The sequence below is a fragment of the Vipera berus genome, assembly GCF_964194415.1.
Source record: "Vipera berus genome assembly, chromosome: 5".
Taxonomy (NCBI): Eukaryota; Metazoa; Chordata; class Lepidosauria; order Squamata; family Viperidae; genus Vipera; species Vipera berus.
In genome coordinates, this window is record NC_138207.1 from 45,204,685 (window position 1) to 45,224,125 (window position 19,441).

Consider the following 19,441-nt stretch of genomic DNA (forward strand, 5'->3'; position numbering starts at 1 on the left):
CTGTACTTACCCAAAACAGCTAGATAGTGACACAGCATAAACTATAAGTATTTACCAGGCAAGACAAGTAGAGGATGATCTGCAGCTAAGTAAACGAGCTCAGTTACAGTGGCAATGGGTGTAATATTGGAAGATCTGAAATATCAGATTAGGAAGAGATTGTCATAAAGAAAATCTATGTAGTCACTTGAAATAAAAAATGACTTGATGTCACATAATCAATAATCAACTTTACCAGTCCACAAAGGTACCATTTAGTACAAGGTAAAAAGAAGTTCTTTTGGGTCACTTGATGTTACAGAATGGTGGACATTTCTTCTTCAGCTCCTTCATTTGTCCAGAAAGTGCATAACGAAGAAACCAATTAATACACACATGGATATCTAAATTATATTGGATATTTTTATAGCGACTTCACTTATTTTCAAATCAACCCACAAAGATTCCCACAGTTTTACATTAAAAATAGAATTCTAAATAGTTTTAAACTCATAAGATTAATAAGGCAGCATTTGAACAATATTAAAATCAGCAAGAAAATAAAACAATCTTGATGTAAAATCGTCCAAAATTCTCTATTCTCTATGGCCTACAACCAGCGCAACAGAGACTGACGAAAATTGAGAAGTATGGAAATCGTTGGGATAGACTCCGCACGAGTGCATCAAGATCCAGAGACACTCTGAACAAATAGGACTATCTGGTGGCTTCTGTTCTTTGCGATTGTGGTGACATGCAGACAACAACACATGTATATCTGCCCTTTGTGTCCCAATTAGTGTACACTTGAGGAACTCATGACAGAATGCAATTAATGTTGCTAGTTTTGGGGCATGATCTGTTTAATTTGTACGTATTTCAATCTTGTATTTTTATTGTAAATTTTATGTCATATAGTATGCCTTATTTTAATTGTGATGCTTCTGACATGAATAAATGAACAAACATTCCAAAGTTGGTACTTGGAATAATAGTTGTGCACATTCTCTAATGATTTCTCCAAAGGCAATTTTTATGCAAACAGCATAAATCAGATACCAGGCATGTGAGTATATGGGAAAACAAACAGTATATGTATCAAGTTTGCAGTATGTTATCAAACATAAAGAAAACCAACAGGTTAGGAAAACACACGTGGCAATTAAATGGAGACTCAGTTTGAAGAAATGGCACAAAACTACATACACACATCTACTAAAATTGCCAGTGTCCTTTCCCTGTTTGGGGAAAGAACTAAGACCCACTCCCACAACCAAAGAGAGTTAGGAGAGGATTAAGGCCAATAGGCAACAAAGCCCAGTACATCCACGTTCAAAACAAAACTGATTCCTTCCCATTCTTGGAGCATCACAACTGTAATTTTCTTATAGCTATCTACCACTGGAAGAATGTACATCAAATATATCAAATACATCAAATCCTGTCAAAGTATAGCTTTCTAATTCAGGGAACACAAAATGAATTGAACTTCTGTTATGGCATTACATAATGGAGACTAGATTAAGTAATATCTTCTCTTATATGGAATGTGTAGGAATAATAGGTTATAAATATCTGACATAGGTTATAAATATCTGAAATATAAAAAAATAAGTGTCAGAACATTTTCCAGACGTTTTTATAGCTCCAGATAAAAACCTTCCTTGGAAAGAGTTTTCACTGGACTATCTAATCAAGCAAAAAACAGGAATGCACATTGACACACAACTTTACTATGTGGAAAATTAAACTGAGATCTACCATGAATTAAACCTGTGAGAGATGCAATGAAAGCAGTCCAGTTCAGAAGATCAAGTGTCAATATTGGATCTCAAAAACATAGCTTCATGGTTAAGTTGGAAGCTTGCTAATATGGGCAAATAAGCATCTTGCTCTGATGTATTCAAAATAGAAACAATTACCACTTAGCTCATAAGGTTTATGCGAGCTTGAAAGATTAAAATGATTTTGCCAAACAAAAATGTGAGCGCTAATTAAGTATAACTCCACAATATGTGTTGCAAGCTACATAAATGTGTCACCCATCACTAATACAACACAATATATTCCAAACAAAATGGCTGAATCCACAATTTTATTGCAAGGGAGTTTTATTTGCAAAACCATGATATTTGAAAAATATGTTTCTGCTCAGGGGAAAGAAAATTCTATATAAAATTCATGATCAAAATATTTGATACAAATATTCATAAAAGGGTCATAGTGAAAACCCTGACTGATATCACTGCCCTAGCCTCTTATCCCACAAGGCAGTCAGTAATTAAAGGATACTAGGCATGAAAAATAATGTTTGGAGGATAAAGACCATTCATTTTGTACCTGGAATATTTATTAAGGTAATTCAATATATTAAATAAGACATGAACTGATGGAGCACTTTTTAAAACTAAGATAAGTTGCTACAAATCTCTAGAGAAGGAGAAAGAAAAAAAATTTCCCCAATGTTTTTCCCAAAGCAAGAAAAGCTTCAGGGAAAAAAAGGCATTCAGTTCTGTTACTAGCCAAAAACTTCCCAGTGATTTTGGAATGAGCTATGAGAAAGACTTGATGGCACATCATCATCATTAAAGAAAGATCAAAAGTTCTTTTTCCTGCACTGCAAGAGATCCTGCAAGCACCTGCATGTATCACCTACATAATGCAGTTGGGGGGGGGGGCGGGGGAGGGGAGACTAAAGCAGAGAACCCCACTTTCCACACTCCTGAGCACACATAAAGCCAAAAGTGCAGAAATCTCTGCATGCTTAGAGAAGGCTCATTTCCTTCCCAGACTAGGTTCTGAAATAACAGCCCTGTTAAGTACTGTACTCTTCACTCAGATTTTCAGTTAGTATTCCTTTGTGGAATGGGAAGGTTTTCATGAAGGTATTTCATGCTCCCTTGCTCAGAAAAGTCAGAAACAATGTGATTGTCTCCACGTAGCAACCACTTAGTCGTCAAGAGCCCCTCAATTCCCACTGGCCCACGGGCATGGATCCGTGATGTGCTGATGCCCACCTCAGCACCTGAGGAGGAAAGATAGAACAAAAATGGATTTAAAAAGAGAGAAACAGAATGGGGGGAAAAACAACGTTCTAATGTTACAGGCCATGTTATCCAGATCATGTCTTCCCTCATTTTAAAATCTTGCCAGCATTTACTCATTTCTATCTTTTGACTTGTCAGGTTGTTTTCTCCTTCTTAAGTGCTCCTCCTTACTCATATTACCAGAGTACCTTTTCTAACACAGTGCTAAATGGAAAGCAGCTAAATATTTTCAGCCAGTAATTTATATCTGGTATATTTCTACTGAAATTACATCCTCATGCTAAACACCTACATATTTTCATCTACAGCTCTTACTTTATCATTCATGTCATACTCTGGTTATTACAGGCTACTGTTGATAGTTGCTTCTTGATTAGGCACTGGTTCAATTACATTTTCCCACAATACTTCCTGAACAGAGCATTTTAGCAACTTCCTACACTGATTTTAAGTGCTCTGCTCCTTGCGTAACCTCCAGCTCATCAAGATTCTTCCTGCATTTTGGCTTAATACTAAAATATCCCAAAGCTTTTCAAGGCAGTTTAGCAAATCCCCTTAGAATATCAAATGTCAGAAAGAAAAGTTAATCGTACTTGAAATGCAGATAGGTTTAACCTCAAGATAACGTTTTGCTTTACCTAGCCCAAAGCGATAGCCATCGGAGAAGCGGGTGCTGGCATTCCAGAACACACAGGCACTATCCAGGTGCTGTAGGAATAACTCTGCTGTTTTCTCTGAAGATGACCAAAGGAAAAATAATCATTCTTATTGAACAAGCTGTTTCATAATATCATTATGTTGCTGTGGGCAATTCTAATTCAGCAAAAATCACCTCTTTAAACCTGTTCTATGTGTCGCATCTTTTTTTTTCTCATTAATGTGATGCTAAGATAGCTTGCACCATGCTTGCAACTAAGGAACAGACATTTTGTTGTAGATGATTATCTTTCTGAAAATAGAACCTGCAACAAAATGCCCCAATGTTCCTATCCTGGATGAAGGCCAGACAGCTATGCCTTCTTTCAGGATTTCTCACCCAAATATCTGTGGCTGCACTAAATTCTCACTGGGGACGTCCCTCTCTTCATGTGTCTCTTCTAAAAGTATTAAAAGTACTCAAAGTACCAGCTCCAAGCACTGCCGATCACTCCCAGTTTGTATGTGAATACATTGTTAAGAAAACCAAGATCATGGCATCCGGCCTTCTCAATTCCTGGCAAATAGATGGGGAAGAAATGGAGGTAGTGACAGATTTTATTTCCTGGGCTCCAAGATCACTGCAGATGGGGACTGTAGCCAAGAAATTAAAAGACGTTTGCTCCTCAGGAGGAAAGCCATGGCAAATCTAGACAACACACTAAAAAGCAGAGACATCACCCTGTCAACAAAAGTGCGTATAGTCAAGGCTATGGTCTTCCCAGTTGCAATGTATGGCAGTGAAAGTTGGACCATAAAAAAGGCTGAGCGCCAAAGAATTGAGGCCTTTGAACTATGGTGCTGGAGAAGACTCCTGCGAGTCCCTTGGACTGCAAGGCGATCAAACTGGTCAGTCCTAGAGGAGATCAACCCTGACTGCTCTTTAGAAGGCCAGATCCTGAAGCTAAGACTCAAATACTTTGGCCACCTAATGAGAAGGAAGGACTCACTGGAGAAGAGCCTAATGCTGGGAAAGATTGAGGGCAAGAGAAGAAGGGGACGACAGAGAATGAGGTGGCTGGATGGAGTCACTGAAGCAGTAGGCGTGAGCTTAAATGGACTCCAGAAGATGGTAGAGGACAGGAAGGCCTGGAGGAACGTTGTCCATAGGGTCGCGATGGGTCGGACACGACTTCGCAACTAACAACAACAATTGTTTTGGTCAACAGAGGGATGCATCCCAAAGAATGATCATTCTGTCCAAACAGATCAGTGGAAGAAGCATGGAACAATGGGCACAGGAAAGTTCTAGTAAACGGGAGCAGCCTTGGAGAGAAATAATTAAAAACAAGTCACAGGGAGGCCTCTTTCAGATGTTACTTATGGGATAATGATGCCACAACATATTCCATCTGTGCTTCTCTGGAAACATTAGGAAATGCTGGCCATATCAAGGAAAGTGACGAGCATTTTTCCTTGGGAGCTTTGCTTACAGATCTGGAACTGGAAATGCTAGCGAGGAAGCTGCTGTAGCCAGAGGCAATGGTAGAGACAGGGGGCAAGTATGCATTGTGGCATTATGATGCAAACTTTGCCCTTGTGTACCTCTAGATATGACGTTGTGATGGAAGTACGAAAGGACAGAGCTTGTTTTGTGATGTCCTGATGCAGTTTTGTCATTTTGTCATGATTAGGATTTGGTTGTGGCCCGTATCTTGAAATGCAAGGGAAGACAGGCAGGCATTATGGGGAATTTCACCATCTTAAACAGGAACTTCAGAAGCAGCCTTTGCACCAACTGATGCCATCCTGAAACCCTCACACAGACATATGCATTTTAATGCACCAGAGGAGTCGATTTTACCACTAACCATTCTCTGTGATGATTACATCTGTGTGGGAGCTCCCATATTTATGTATGTGCTCAATAGCATCTTGTACACTGTCCACCACTTCAATGCAGCATTCCAGGTCTCCATATTCTGTGCGAAGTGATTTCACCTCTGAAGGGCTAAACGTAAGATAGGAGGCAAATTTGGGCCCAGCATGTACCTTGACCTAATGAAAAACAAATACACTTTACTGTGCATTCTTTTTCTAAGCATTTTCTGTGCAAAACATTTTGGCTACGTACATGACCCAATTCACACATTATACAATACAATCACTTGCCTAATCATGATTGGTGAAGTAAGCCTTAATTGGGTTCGCACATCTTACTAAACTACAAGTCACGGGTTACTGAGTGTGTTTTCATACAACCAAATATTATTACATTATTTGTTAATATTGTGCCTTTTCTCCATGAGCTCAAAGTGGCTTACATGAGGGATTATTTTACCCCCGCCATTGACCTTGTAAGGTAAGCCAGGATGAAAGGATGATTGGCACAAAGTTATCCAGAGAGTGACGTGTGAATACAGCCAACGTGACTAGAGTGCTGGGTGTCTTGTGTTTGCATGCAGAGTACCCAATTCAATCAGTGGCATTTCCAGATAGAGCCTGAACAGTATATGTCTGAAACTTTAGAGAGCCTCACCAATCAGTGAAGATCAACCTTCTCTAACCTGGGATCTTCCAGATGCACTTGGACTGCACCTCTCAGAATTCCCAGGCTGCATACATTAATTTGGCTTTGGGCAATGCCTTATATTCTTCTCTATGTGCTTCTGGAAAAAAAATCTCTCGGCATTGGGTCAAATATTTTCAGACATGAACTTTTACATAGTAACCTAGATGAAGAATATCTGACTCATTTGCGAGGCTAGTTCATAGTTGTTTCTTTCAATCAAGCTCTCAGCCTTTGTAGTTATAAATAAAATTCTTTCACTATCCAGCACTATAATCTGGTTTCAAGAATATTACACAATAAACAATCAATTTTTATTGAAGAATTCTGTGTTTCCAAGGACTTGGACGCAGTACCATCAAAAAGAACCTCATTTTCAAATATCTTCAATTGTTTCTGGTCTAAATAGGACTGCAGGCGCCCTGAGAATCCCAAAGCTAAGATGCACTTTTAGGAAGCCAGGTTTTAATCAATATGTGCTATCAGGACAAACAAATGCTACTACTAGTTTGCTGAATATGATATATATGCCACACTGCACTGAAATTACTGGCAGCCAATTTTTTACACTTAACCTACACTGGAAAGCATTTTCACTTGCCTGTTCCACCCGCAACATGTCAATAATCTGATCAAATACAGGAGTTCTCAGCAAATCCCGATGTATTAGCAGTGTCTCCAAAGCATTGCAGGCTGCAGGATATTCACATTTTGAATCTCTCACTGGAGGAAGCATAGATAATTGGTTTAATGGCATGTTTAAAGACACTTGAAAACAATCTTCCTATAGAGTGGCACTCTCCAGATGTGTTGGACTACATGTAGTTTGCTTAACTAACAGTTGTTTTGAAGTGATGATGGTCACGGAGTGCCTACTTTACGCCTGTAAAGCACTTCCAGGTGTCATGTGACAGCGTTTGGATGGGTCAGTTTTATGACTGGTTGTAGCATTCTGCAGTCATGTGACAGCAATTCACAATATTTTTTGCCAACTTATGGCAAAAAAAATGCCCATTCAAATGAATGGGTGTACTTAACCACTGCCACAAAAAAGGGCAGAAAATTACTTCTGGTCATGTGGGTGCCTCTACATATGATTTCAACAATTTACGCCTATAATTGCAGGCTCACTTACGATTGTAACTTGAGGACTACCTGTATTGCTCCTATGTTTAGGACTTGTGACAGTTTTACTGTACATTTGGAGCACAAGGCTACTCTATAACATCAAAAATATATAGCTAAGTAGAGACTTGAGAATACTTCAGCTCTTCCATGCTTACCTTTAAGAAATAAAATCTCTCACCTATTCTAGTAACTTTCTCAACACTAGCTTCCAAGTCCACATACACATGGCAAATCCCTTCACTGTGCCCCATCACTGGGATTCCTTTGGCTGCTTTTTGGATATCCCGAACCAGCTGAGAAGAGCCACGGGGAATGATCAAATCTATTAGTTTATCTAATCGGCAAAGATCTTCCACTTCCTCTCTGGTATTCACCTGTAAAAACCAAACCAGTCGACACAAATATTAATGTTTGTGTGCATTCATACACACACACACACACACTCTATATATATATATACATACATACGTATGTGTATGTATGTGTGTGTGTATACAAAGGCACACACACACACGTATTTATATATAAATATATACAAATGAATTCTGTAATGAGTGAACATTCATCATGAGGCTAAATACAAAACAGATTAACAAAAATATTTTTGTCAAGACCCTACGCAAATATATTTTAGCTAGTTTTGAAATTACTGTATCAGCCATCACAGTGGTTAAATTCTCCTTTATGAGGTAATTTTATTTTTATTTCATCCTATTCTATGATGTTTTAAATGTATCCTTTTGTTAGCACTGTAAATTATTATTAAACAAATTTATATAGCTGCTCAACTCACAAATAAATGACTGAAATCACTTTGAAATTTTGCAAATAAAAGTTGCATATGAACATTGTTCATACTATTTATTCTATTTGATTTTGGAAGCTTTATGTATACAATTGTGAACAACAAGCTTGTTAAAACAAGACAGCTTTAGAGAAGTATCTGGAATAACCTGTACAACCAATCACAAATTCTCAAGTGGAAAAGCACAGCCTCAAATGAAGAATGTTTTCACAATTCTTGCCTGTTTTCAAAAAATATTCCTTGCACTTCACAAATCCTTAAGCTGTGGATTACCTGTAATTTTTTTGATGCAGTGTTCCAACAAACTGAAATTAACAGAACAAAAAAAATATGTTCCAGATGCAATAATCTGTGACATAATTCCCAACAAAGAAAACTTTGTTGAAACTTTTACTACCACTAATCCTCACTTTATTTCCTCATCCAAATATTAATTTCCAAGTATCAAACTTTTTCTTAAAAACAGGAAAAAGGCAATATTATGCTGCTTGTACTCTTCTTTCAAAAATACATCTGATTTTGACATTAATTTGAGATTTCCTTATCTTACAATACCTTTCCCCACTGGAGTTATCCTATATTGTGTTCCTAAGCTCTCACCAGTTGCACTGCATCCTTCACCCCATGAATTGAAAGTGCTTCTTGAGTCAGATGGTGAAGGATTTGATTACTGTGTAAAGCCTCTTTGCCTCCTTTAAGTAACAGGCCATTTCCACTAGCAATAGCCAAAGCAGACACCTATCAGGAAACGAGAGACCAACATAGTAAGAACAGTAAAGAACGGATCACAGTACTATTTTAGTCTATCAAAAGAGCCTCTTTCAATCTGGCACCCTTGAGATATATTACACCAAATTTCCAAGAATTCCCAGACACATTTCCTAGTTTTTCTGTTACTGGATAAATACTAAAGGTATTATGAATCCACTAGGGGAAGATCTGCATCATAAATTAAATATATACTGTACAAGCATATGAGTTTGAGACTGAAATTCTATTTTGAAGCGGTAAAAGAATTATCAAAGAAGCGGTAAAGAAAGTATGTTTCATGAATAAAGGTATGTTTCCATTTCACAATAAATACTATTACAGTACTGATAAAAATGAGACCATACCTGGGGAAGGCAATCAGGGCGGGATTCAAAAATCACCAGCAAGACCCCAATAGGCACAGTCACTTGCTCAAGTTCTAAGTCCTTTGCTATTCTTGTCTTTCTAAGGACACGGCCAACACTATCTTGTGAGGATGCAGCAATCTGACGCAATCCAATGGCCAAACTGTTCAGCTTGGAGGTTGATAGACTGAGTCTCTTTAACAAAGGCAGAGCCAATCTCCCTGAAATGGAATCAGAAATCAAAGGGCACAGATCAAGTTGCAATAGTTAATGTGATCAACAACTATGGGAAAGGTAAAATAAACAGCAGGGAAGAAATCTTTCCCATTCCTGAAACGGGATGTAGTTACTCGTTCCAAAATGGAAGATTCTTTTTCTTACTTTCAATGGCTAATACAAAGTGTACATAAGAACATATTCAGGAAGAAAGGACAAGAAGATGTTAACCCCACAATGGTTAAATAATGCCACAGAATCGTGTATCACTGATAGTGTTTATGTCTGAAATACTACAAGTGACCAATACCAATATGGCAGTGATCACATCTGCAGCCATCAAAACAGCAAATTCCTAATTTATGAAAAGCTTTCCCCCCACCTCCAAAAAAAGAATTAGGATTCCAAAGTTTCAAGGAAATTTGGTCAAATATTTCTGAATGCTTGCAGATTGTTTTATCAATCTCCGCAGGGTGTGAAAACAAAAAAAATAATCAATCTCAAAAATGCCTTATTCTTGTGAAATATCATTCCTATTCCATAAACAACGTTAACCTTCCTGAACCTTTCCACAGTACCTTTATTCTCAGCCTCTTCCAAATCCTTTTTGTTAGCCTGAAGAATCTCTTCTCTTTGGTCAGTCAGAAGATCAGCAAGGTGAAAGATGATCTCAGCTCTCTGTAGTAAGATGAACAGGGAGCCATCAGCCATGCTACAGCTGTTAGTTTTTGATAACTTATCTTTCTGTAGCTTGAATTTAGTCAAATACAGTTCCTTTGGTCACTGTTTGTGCAGACCACACCCAGTGCTAGAAATGGTCAACCTCTGTCCGTACATAAAAGCTGAACTGTTATGTCACTCCACCTGGTCCACGGGCCTAACTAAAACTTCACCAGCTTCTGCTTTCTCAGTGAAGAGCAACTGTTGCAAATATCCTGAAAGGCTGATTCCTGGCCTTTGCTACTGCTTTGGACACAGATATATTAAGGTGCCATCGATAGCATTCTCCACGGAAGGTGCATAACAAGAACCCAATTTCAGGCTTTTGAAAATGTGTGCCCTCCCAAAGTATTTGCTATCATTTCCATCCACCATGACTGAATGGGAATTACAAACGGTGTTCTCCAACACGTCTGAGAGGACTACCAGATTAGGGAAAGCCCCAGTACAAGAATATAAATACCTTCATTTGTATAGAGAAAAATCCACATTAACATTTCTGCAAGATTTATTCTTGTACGCAGGTAGTCTTCAACTTGCAACCATCCGGCAACCGAAGTTACAACAGCACTGAAAAAACTGACTTATGACCAGTCCTTGCGCTTACAACCATAGCAGCAGGCCCAGGGTCACACGATCAAAATTTAGGTGTGTGGCAACTGGCATGTTATTAATGACAGATGCAGAGTCCCAGTGTCATGTGATCACCATTTGCAAACTTCTCAGCTGGCTTACAACAAGCACAATCTATGGGGGAAGCTGGATTCTCTTAACAACTGTGTGAGTTCCTTAACAACTGAAGTGATCTGCTTAACAAGTACAGCAAAAAGTAAGATTGAGCACAAGTCATTTAATGACTGGCTTGTTGAAAACGGAAATTCTGGCTCCAATTGTGATCATAAATAGAGGAATACTGTAGTGCTATTGAGCCACAAACACATACAACATATTTGGAAGAGTTACACTGTTTGGTGTTACAACTGGAATAAATACCTGCTCAGGTTGCAGTGCTGCCAAACTTCTGCCTCCTGTTCGAGCCATTTCTGCCTGCTGTTCTACCGTTGGACCTTTTAAAACCAAACAAAGAACTTTATATAGTAAATACCAATCTTTAATTCCATGATGTACTACAAGGATACAATTTTAAAAATGTAATCATATTTAATACTTACTATAAATTGGAGAATGTAAGGACCTAATTATCAAAACAAAACACCCAGTCCTAAACTAAACCTACCTAAAGAGGGCTCTACAGCCAGCCTATTCCAGGGCCTGGGTCAACAACCAGGATTTTAAAAGTTTCCTGAATGTCACAAGGGTGAAAGACGCATGAATCTCTGCGGAGATATCATTCCCAAGGACAGGTGCTGCAACAAGATAAGCATGTTTCTGGGCCCTACCTTGGATCCTGAGCACTGGATTGTCCTGGATTGACAGAAATGACAAGAGATAGGTAGTGCCTCTTGGCTATTAGGCCTTTGTTATGAAGGTGATAACCAGCATCCTGAATTGAACCCAGAAGCTAACCAGTAACCAGCAAAGCAGTGAAATCACAATTAGTTGGAGTTAAGAGTTTCAACTCTCTAACCCTACCCCTAACCTCAGTTCCTTTCATTACCAGCTTGTCAACCAGTGAGATGGTTATTTTCCCGAAAAATTAAGAATGTGTTAAATGAATAGATTGCTATGAATGGTAAGGACAGAATACCAGCCACATTTTGGTCAACAGGCCACAGTCATAATTAAAAATCAATTTTACTTCAAATATATTCATGCTCATTCTAATGTAGAAACTACCTTGCGCACCAACCTTCCTTGTCAGATACAGTGAATTACCGATGTCATTGGCTGAGAACCCAAGTGATTTGCATCTAATGTTAGAGAGTATGATGTAAAGAGTATGAATCTGAAAATTAATATACTAAATATAAAGTTAGTTTTAACAGGAAAAGTGGAGTGATTAATTGCAAGTTGTACATGAATACTGAAAATTTGAAGCAGGAATATGTCTACTTTAAAAGGATGGGGAAAGATATGAATGAATTCTAAGGTCTATGTCAACACTGTAAACATTGGATGTTCCCGCTCTGACAACTAATGAAAATTGCTGCCATTTCTGCTTTGCTTTTAACATGCTTTTTCTTCTATTTAGAAATCAGGTGCAGAAACGGGGTTGGGATGAATGCTTGAGCTCAGCTAGCTCTAATAGTAACGCTGCTTTGTGGGAAATCAAGGACGAACTGATAACGGTTTGGCGGGCTGAGGAGCTGGAGCCTGGTTTCAGGCTAATTGGAGAGCGTGATTTAGGACTGTTTATTGGGGGTGGCAATTGCAATTTGTTACTTTGTATCCGGGGGAAGGGAATTTAATTTTGGGTTCAACTATGTAGTGCCGATACTTTGTCTCCTGAATAAAATGTTCTTTAAGGAAGAATTCTTGCCTTGAAGTTCTATTGATGGGTTTCATCTTTCGGAAGCATGACAGTCTGCAGATTATGGATTTTATATACTCTGTTGTGAATAGTGGATGCTACAAGAAGCAAATATGTCTACGTATCAGATTGTGTTGCTACTGCCCACTTTATTATATGTAAGAGAGTTTGATATGTCAGGTGTAACATGAAAGGGGAATATTGTACAGTAAATATAGAGTATGCATTAAAAAACCTGCAAGTCATAGGGTCAAAAATGAATTGATTTATTAATGTTTTATAAATTAATGTGAATAGAACACAAAAGTAAGTTAAAAGTAAAAAAGAAGTACCTTGAGGTGATTTGCTTATAGAATGACAGGAATGAGGATGAAATGTGAAAATAAATACGTAAAGAAGAGGAAATGGAGTAAAGTAAAGGGGAAATTAAGAAATACCATGATTGGATAGAAGTGATCAGATCCTGAAAAAAAGAAAGAGACACTTAAAGAACAATATGCAATGTATGAATTGCATGTGATTGGTTTGCCAAGACAAAAGGCCAGGTGAATAGAGCTAATATTTACCAGATCTAGTTATACAACCTTTTCAGGTTTTATCTTATAAGTTTATGAGAGATGTCTTTGTTTTTGCTCCTCTTTCCGTTTTTGTGCATATAAAATTCAAAATTCTGAAAGTGTCATAATGCTCCCCAATTCACAGATACCATGCTCACGTTCCAAAATAAACCATTTTCCCCCCTGCAAGACATTTATTCTTAATGTTTTTATTGCCAATAGAACTTCCATGGTTTTATGGCTTTTATGGTCAAAGGAACAAATAGCTTAAAGGCTTACAATTGCCTTTCCCAACATTTTTGGACTAGAACTTCTAGAAAAACCAGCCTAGGGGGAAAATTCTAGGAGTTGCAGTTCAAAGTACCTAGTGGGCACTGGACAAGAGAAGATTAGCCTACCGTGTCCTAGTAGTTATATTCTTCTTAAGTGCAATTCTTCTTTCTGTACAGATGATAGTTATGACAGCTCCAACTTACCTGCAGGCTTTACTTCTGAAAAAAATGTGCCAACTTTTTTCCCCTCTACAATATCCGTGATGACATGGCCAGAGATCTTGGGGTGTGTTCCATTAGCAATCACAACTGAAGTTCCTCCTTGGAGAGCCCATAGGGCAGCTTTAACCTGTAAAAAGTGTATTTTTAGAAATGCACATTAAGAAAACAACTACTTCAATAACTTTCTGGCATATGCCAAGGATGCGTCATCCATCTGATTATTTTTCTGTAACTAGAAACATATTTATATTTATTTCTATAAAACACATACATCTATGCATATGTGGCTTTAGTCTCTCCTCATGAAGAAAAAACAGAATGCAGAAGTAAACTTTCCATTTGAGGAAATTATGAGATGTATACAAAAGTAACAACAGAAGTTCCAAACAGCTAGATAAAATGAAACAGTAGAAAGAAAAATTTGACCAACCTTGGCCTCCATGCCTCCCATCCCCACTCGAGATTTGGTTCCAAAAGTCACAGACTGCTGGTCTCCAGGATAAAATATATCTATGAGTTTTGCATCATCTGACCCTGGAGGGCTATCAAAAAGTCCTGAAATGGAAGGATAGAAATGAATCTGATGGCATTAGATGGAATTACAAGGATCTCTGATTTTTCCCTGGTGGTATTATTAGTTTCCAGTATCTAGTCAACTGCAAGAGCGTTAGCAGAACCAAAATAAAGCTCATGAGGCTGCTATCACTCCTCTTTCCTTCTGAAGTTGTGTGCAATATGGGGCAATCTGAATATTGTATAGTCCAAAACCACCTCCCCCATTCCCTTCCTGAACCAAGACATTGCATAAACACATTATTAACTTAGTCAGGCAATGAAGTTATCTTGTACCTTCAACATCGGAAAGAACAATTAGCAGGTCTGTCTTCATTTCCACAGCTAGCCGTGCTGCTAAACTATCATTGTCCTTCACACTAATTACCTAGGACCCAAATTAAAAAAAATGTCAGTAAAACTAGTCAAGTGAGCTACTGTCTGTCTAATTAATTCCTAGCAATGCAAAGCACAGAGGTGGCCCTGAGGGCGATTTGCATTTGCATAGTGAGGGCCCAATCAGAATCATCTCAACAGTCAGTCTGGCAAGTCACAGCAAAAAGAATAAGTTGCTACTTCCGTAAGGTGTACTGTGTTCCATCCTGCTCTATGCGCTAAGCCCGTGTCAGCATGCATTGCAGCTCAATTAGATAATAAAGATGTGCAACTTTGAAAATGACTCGGAAAGATTATTTTGGACACCATCTCAGCACAACACTCTTTGCTATTCATTAAAGCTACCTAACTTTTTTCAGGCTTCTGAATGAAGCCTTATCATTGGTTGAAGGAATATTTAAAGGTAAAGGTTTCCCCTGTCCAGTCGTGTCCGACTCTAGGAGGTGGTGCTCATCTTCGTCTCTTAGTCGAGGGAGCTAGCATTGTCCGAAGACGCTTCTGTGGTCATGTGGCTGGCATGACTAAATGCCAAAGGCGCACAGAACGCTGATACTCTCCCACCAAAATGGCACTACTTGCATTTGCATGCTTTCGAACTGCTAGGTTGGCAAGAGAAAGAATTTATAAGTTAATATAATTCTTAAAACATCAGCATCTTTTTACAAGCTCGTATGGAAGACTGAAGTCAGGCTTTAATGAAAAGCAAAGAAGGACTATGCCCACACAACATGCAAAGCATTTCTGAAAAACACACAGGGCCATACTAATAAGCATGTTGGTGTATCTCCACAGAAGCATATACCAACCACCCACTAAAAGATGTTACCCACGTTTACCCCCTGTAGGTCACTGTTAGGCTCTGGGGGAGGAACCACAGCATCATTAGTATTGATGATAGGAACAATATTCATCCGTAGTAGCTCATGCAAAGTCCCATTTAAATTTCTACGTTTCTGCTCATCGTGGAAATCCAGGTTAGTAACCAAGATCTGAAAAAATAAAGAGAAAAAATATTCTTACAAAAATGATCCTCTATCAGTTTCAGCATGATGTACAACATTAAAAAGATATTTAATATTAATATTAAAGAGTTTCTAAATTCTTAACAAGGAATCCTATCTGATGTTAAGTCAAAAGCTTACATGCAAACAGAAAACTATCAGCAGAGTCCAACACAGTCATATTTTACTACAAGAGGGGAAAAGTCTGTACATTTTTTTCTTTTTAAATTGAGGGGACTCTTGAAAAAGAGGCTCAAAGGAAAAGTCTGAAGAGTCTAGCCTCGTGAGGCTATTAAATATTACAATAATTGCTGCTCAAATAGAGACTATTCCACCGTGTAAGAAAGAGTCAACAAGTCCTGCAAGAGGCCAGCATGGCATTCAAGCAGCATTCAGGTAGCCATAAAGTTTGAAGTGTCTTGCTGGTAAATTTACTTTAAAAAATCTTTGCAGGTCTGTTTTAAAGTGCAGTAAATTATTTCTAATTCATCTCTGCTGGGTTGTTTAAAAAAATACTGAATTAGAAACTGGAGTATACTGCCTATCTGGTAAATGATCTCAATCATATACTTAATTATTGGGCATACATAAACACCCACTCAGGTCTTCACAAGAGAAAATGAAAAATGTGAAAAAAGGGTGTTTGCCATTCTCAAAAAAAATGCAACCCTAAGGACTGTTAAAATTCTCAAATCTTTAGACTGATATTTACCATTAGTAAATATCATACAGCTCAGTATGGCAGGTTAGAATAAGGAGGGTTTGGCAGCCTGTTCTACTTTGGAGTTGAAGGTGCGGCCCCACCCCTTGCAGTTTGTCACAATACTCTTGCTTGAATGAACTGGAGTTCCTAGAACAGTACAAAGGAACCCATTGCAAAAATGAAGGTTCGAAAGATTGGCACTAGCAACCCAAGAGCCTTCATGAAATGTATACAGACCATTTTACCTGAGCTGCACAGATGCTATATTGTGTGAACATAGCCTCGTACAGTGCCATCAGCCCACTCTGACCAGCAGCAGCACAGGCTCGAGCCTCCAGCACAGGAATGGCCTACAGAGAACACATCAGTCAGCTATGGCAGCACCTGTAGCATTTCCAAGAACTTTGCCATCTCTTCCCAGTTACTCACCATATCTTTGAGTTGGTTCTGCCCTGAGTGGAGAGCCTGCCTCACACTCTGTGAAAGCAAGATCTCATGACGGAGCCGTTGCTTTCCAAACGCCACTGCACCACTCGTGACAATCATCATCTCCCGGCCCTGGTTTTGAAGCATTGACACCTAAGGGCCCCAAAAGAAGAAGCACTCTGTGTTTTTATGCTGCTTCAGTTTTCAAACACAAACTGCAAACACTCTTCAGAGGAGCAAGGTCAGGCTTATGTTGCATAGTATATAAAACAATGCAATGTCCCCACAATAGTTGGCCTCTGAAAGGGTTGAAATAATCCCCAAACAGTATAATTTATCCATTAATAGGTACCAGAAGAGACTTCTAAGATACCATCTCTCTTATTTAGGACACTCATGAACACTTATTAATGTTCATGTGCCTGTGTACTCCTCACTCATCATTGTATAATAAGCAAAGGGAAATAGTTAACATATCAAGAACTAGAAGAAGGAGAATACAAGAGGAAGTTAATGGTTATATCCTGAAGTCAGTTCTCTAGGATTCTAAAACAGGGTCCGATGATCAATTAACTGAAGATGGATTTACTCTATTGTGTAGCATCCTCCCTTATACCCCAACACTGCCAACTTTAGCTTGTGTATGGATTTAGAATTTAGATCAATAAAGCAGCTAGGTGTGAAGGACGTAAGCTAAGTTACCTGCTCAACGATGGATGCCAGTCGCCCCAGGGCTAGGCCACATTCATCACCTCGCGTGACAACAGCGCTCCCTAATTTCACCACAATTCTCTTGGCATGCTTTAGCTCGCTACGATGTGCAAAAGACTTGCCATGGGTGCGACTGAGGGGTACTGTGATAAAAGGTATATTACTCCAGCCTCGGGCAGACTTATTTCTCAACACTAGGTTAGGAGCCAGTAAGCCTGCAGTTGAAATACAACAAAAGCATCAGCTGGACTTATTTATCATTCCCAATTCCTCCTCCCTGTTCCAAGTCTGAGATGGAAGCCTCTCTCTAACTATTTCCTGTCTGACTTCAAGTTGACCAAGAAAACATTTGTCAAAGTAACTTCTCGGGCACAAACAGAATATTCATAAAGGAAGATAAGCATTCCATGTATTTCATTGTCATTATCCATTCATTATCCATGTATATCAGGACATTCTAATAACTTTTTAAAACAAATACTTAAATCAAATTAAATACTGGAGATATGCTCAGATGGCTCTATTGCTTGGTGCCTGTTCTTATCCTCCCTTTCCTTATGGTTGGTATACAGGTACTCCTTGACTTACAACCACAATGGAGCCCAAAATTTCTGTTGCTAAGCAAGGCAGTTGTTAAGTGAGTTTGCCCCATTTTATGACCTTTTTTGGTACAGTTAAGCAGATCACTGCAGTTGTTAAGTGAATCATGTGGTTGTTAAGTGAACCTGGCTTGCCCCATTGACTCGGCTTGTCGGAAGCCGGCTGGGAAGGTTACAAATGGTGATCACATGACCCTGGGACAGTTCAACTGTCATAAATACATGCCTATTGCCAAGCGCCCAAATTCCGATCACATGACCATGGGAATACTGTAACAGTCATAGTGTGAAAAATGACCACAAGTCACTTTTTTCAGTGCCATTGTAACTTCAGTCACTAAATGAATGGTTCTAATTCAAGGACCACCTGTAGTTATTTTTATAACTTTTATTTTAATCTGGATTTTATATTGCCTGTTTTTATATTTATTGAAATTTGATTGTTGTATCCTGTCCAAGGTGGCATTTTGTAAGATGGGTGGCCATATAAATTTGATTAATAAATACATAAAATGTTTCTCTCTATTTTAAAAAATTTTTTAAATATAAAGCTGCCTCATAAACTGCCTCATCTTAAAAAAATGTTAATAAGCAAAAATTTAATAAGCAATGTTTGTTGAATAATCAAGTGCATCTTCTTTCAATTGCAAAAACAGGAACTCCAGTAAGAATCTCCATTCCTTCCTAGATGCCACTAACCTACATCCATTTGTATTTACGAAACCTGAAAATAGACCCCGGTAAGCAAATAAGGGAGTCAAACTAAAAACTACAGTAATTTTTTGGTTTCATCAAAATGTTGAACTTTTCCTCTAGAACAGGGGTGTCAAACTCACAACGCCACGTGACGTGTCGTGACATATCGCAACTTTTTTTCCATTGCTGGCAATGGGGGTGGGCATGATTTTGCCATGACGCATCTGGCCTGCGGGCCGGCAGTTTGACACCCCTGCTCTAGAATAAACTTCAAAGAAGAGGCCATACTTGTGATCAGTAACATTTCTGCTTTCAGGATCAAACCTGCAGCAGGACACAAGAGGGCAGAATTGTCCCTGGCTATAAGCAAAATAAAAGGGACGCGGTGGCTCAGTGGGTTAGGACGCTGAGCTTGTCGATCAGAAGATCGTCAGTTTGGCGGGTTGAATCCTGAGTGCCGCGTAACAGAGTGAGCGCCTGTTACTCGTCCCAGCTTCTGCCAACCTAGCAGTTCGAAAGCACGTAAAAATGCAAGTAGAAAAATAGGGACCACGATGGTGGGAAGGTAACAGCGTTCTGTGTGCCTTTGGCGTCTAGTCATGCCGGCCACATGACCACAGAGACGTCCTCGGACAAGCGCTGGCCCTTCGGCTTTGAAAT

The 19,441-nt window shown here is 38.8% G+C and overlaps 1 protein-coding gene across 2 annotated transcripts in view; it reads right to left on the minus strand.

Annotated features, from left to right (window-relative positions):
• Positions 1-19,441, minus strand: part of ALDH18A1 (aldehyde dehydrogenase 18 family member A1) — a 34,807-nt gene that overhangs the window by 2,830 nt on the left and 12,536 nt on the right. The window contains exons 3-19 of one of the 2 annotated variants that reach the window (XM_081330050.1): positions 17,478-17,701; positions 16,779-16,928; positions 16,595-16,699; positions 15,476-15,634; positions 14,547-14,637; positions 14,128-14,252; positions 13,680-13,824; positions 11,209-11,282; positions 10,074-10,173; positions 9,280-9,500; positions 8,765-8,902; positions 7,538-7,733; positions 6,833-6,954; positions 5,534-5,720; positions 3,665-3,760; positions 236-3,004; positions 56-135 (exon numbers count right to left, since the gene is read on the minus strand). In XM_081330050.1, coding sequence (XP_081186176.1) covers positions 2,823-3,004; positions 3,665-3,760; positions 5,534-5,720; positions 6,833-6,954; positions 7,538-7,733; positions 8,765-8,902; positions 9,280-9,500; positions 10,074-10,173; positions 11,209-11,282; positions 13,680-13,824; positions 14,128-14,252; positions 14,547-14,637; positions 15,476-15,634; positions 16,595-16,699; positions 16,779-16,928; positions 17,478-17,701 — 2,315 coding nt within the window. In that variant the 3' untranslated portion in view covers positions 56-135; positions 236-2,822. Of the gene's footprint in view, positions 1-55; positions 3,005-3,664; positions 3,761-5,533; positions 5,721-6,832; positions 6,955-7,537; positions 7,734-8,764; positions 8,903-9,279; positions 9,501-10,073; positions 10,174-11,208; positions 11,283-13,679; positions 13,825-14,127; positions 14,253-14,546; positions 14,638-15,475; positions 15,635-16,594; positions 16,700-16,778; positions 16,929-17,477; positions 17,702-19,441 lie in introns of both variants that reach the window. The other variant, XM_081330049.1, reaches the window with a different exon arrangement.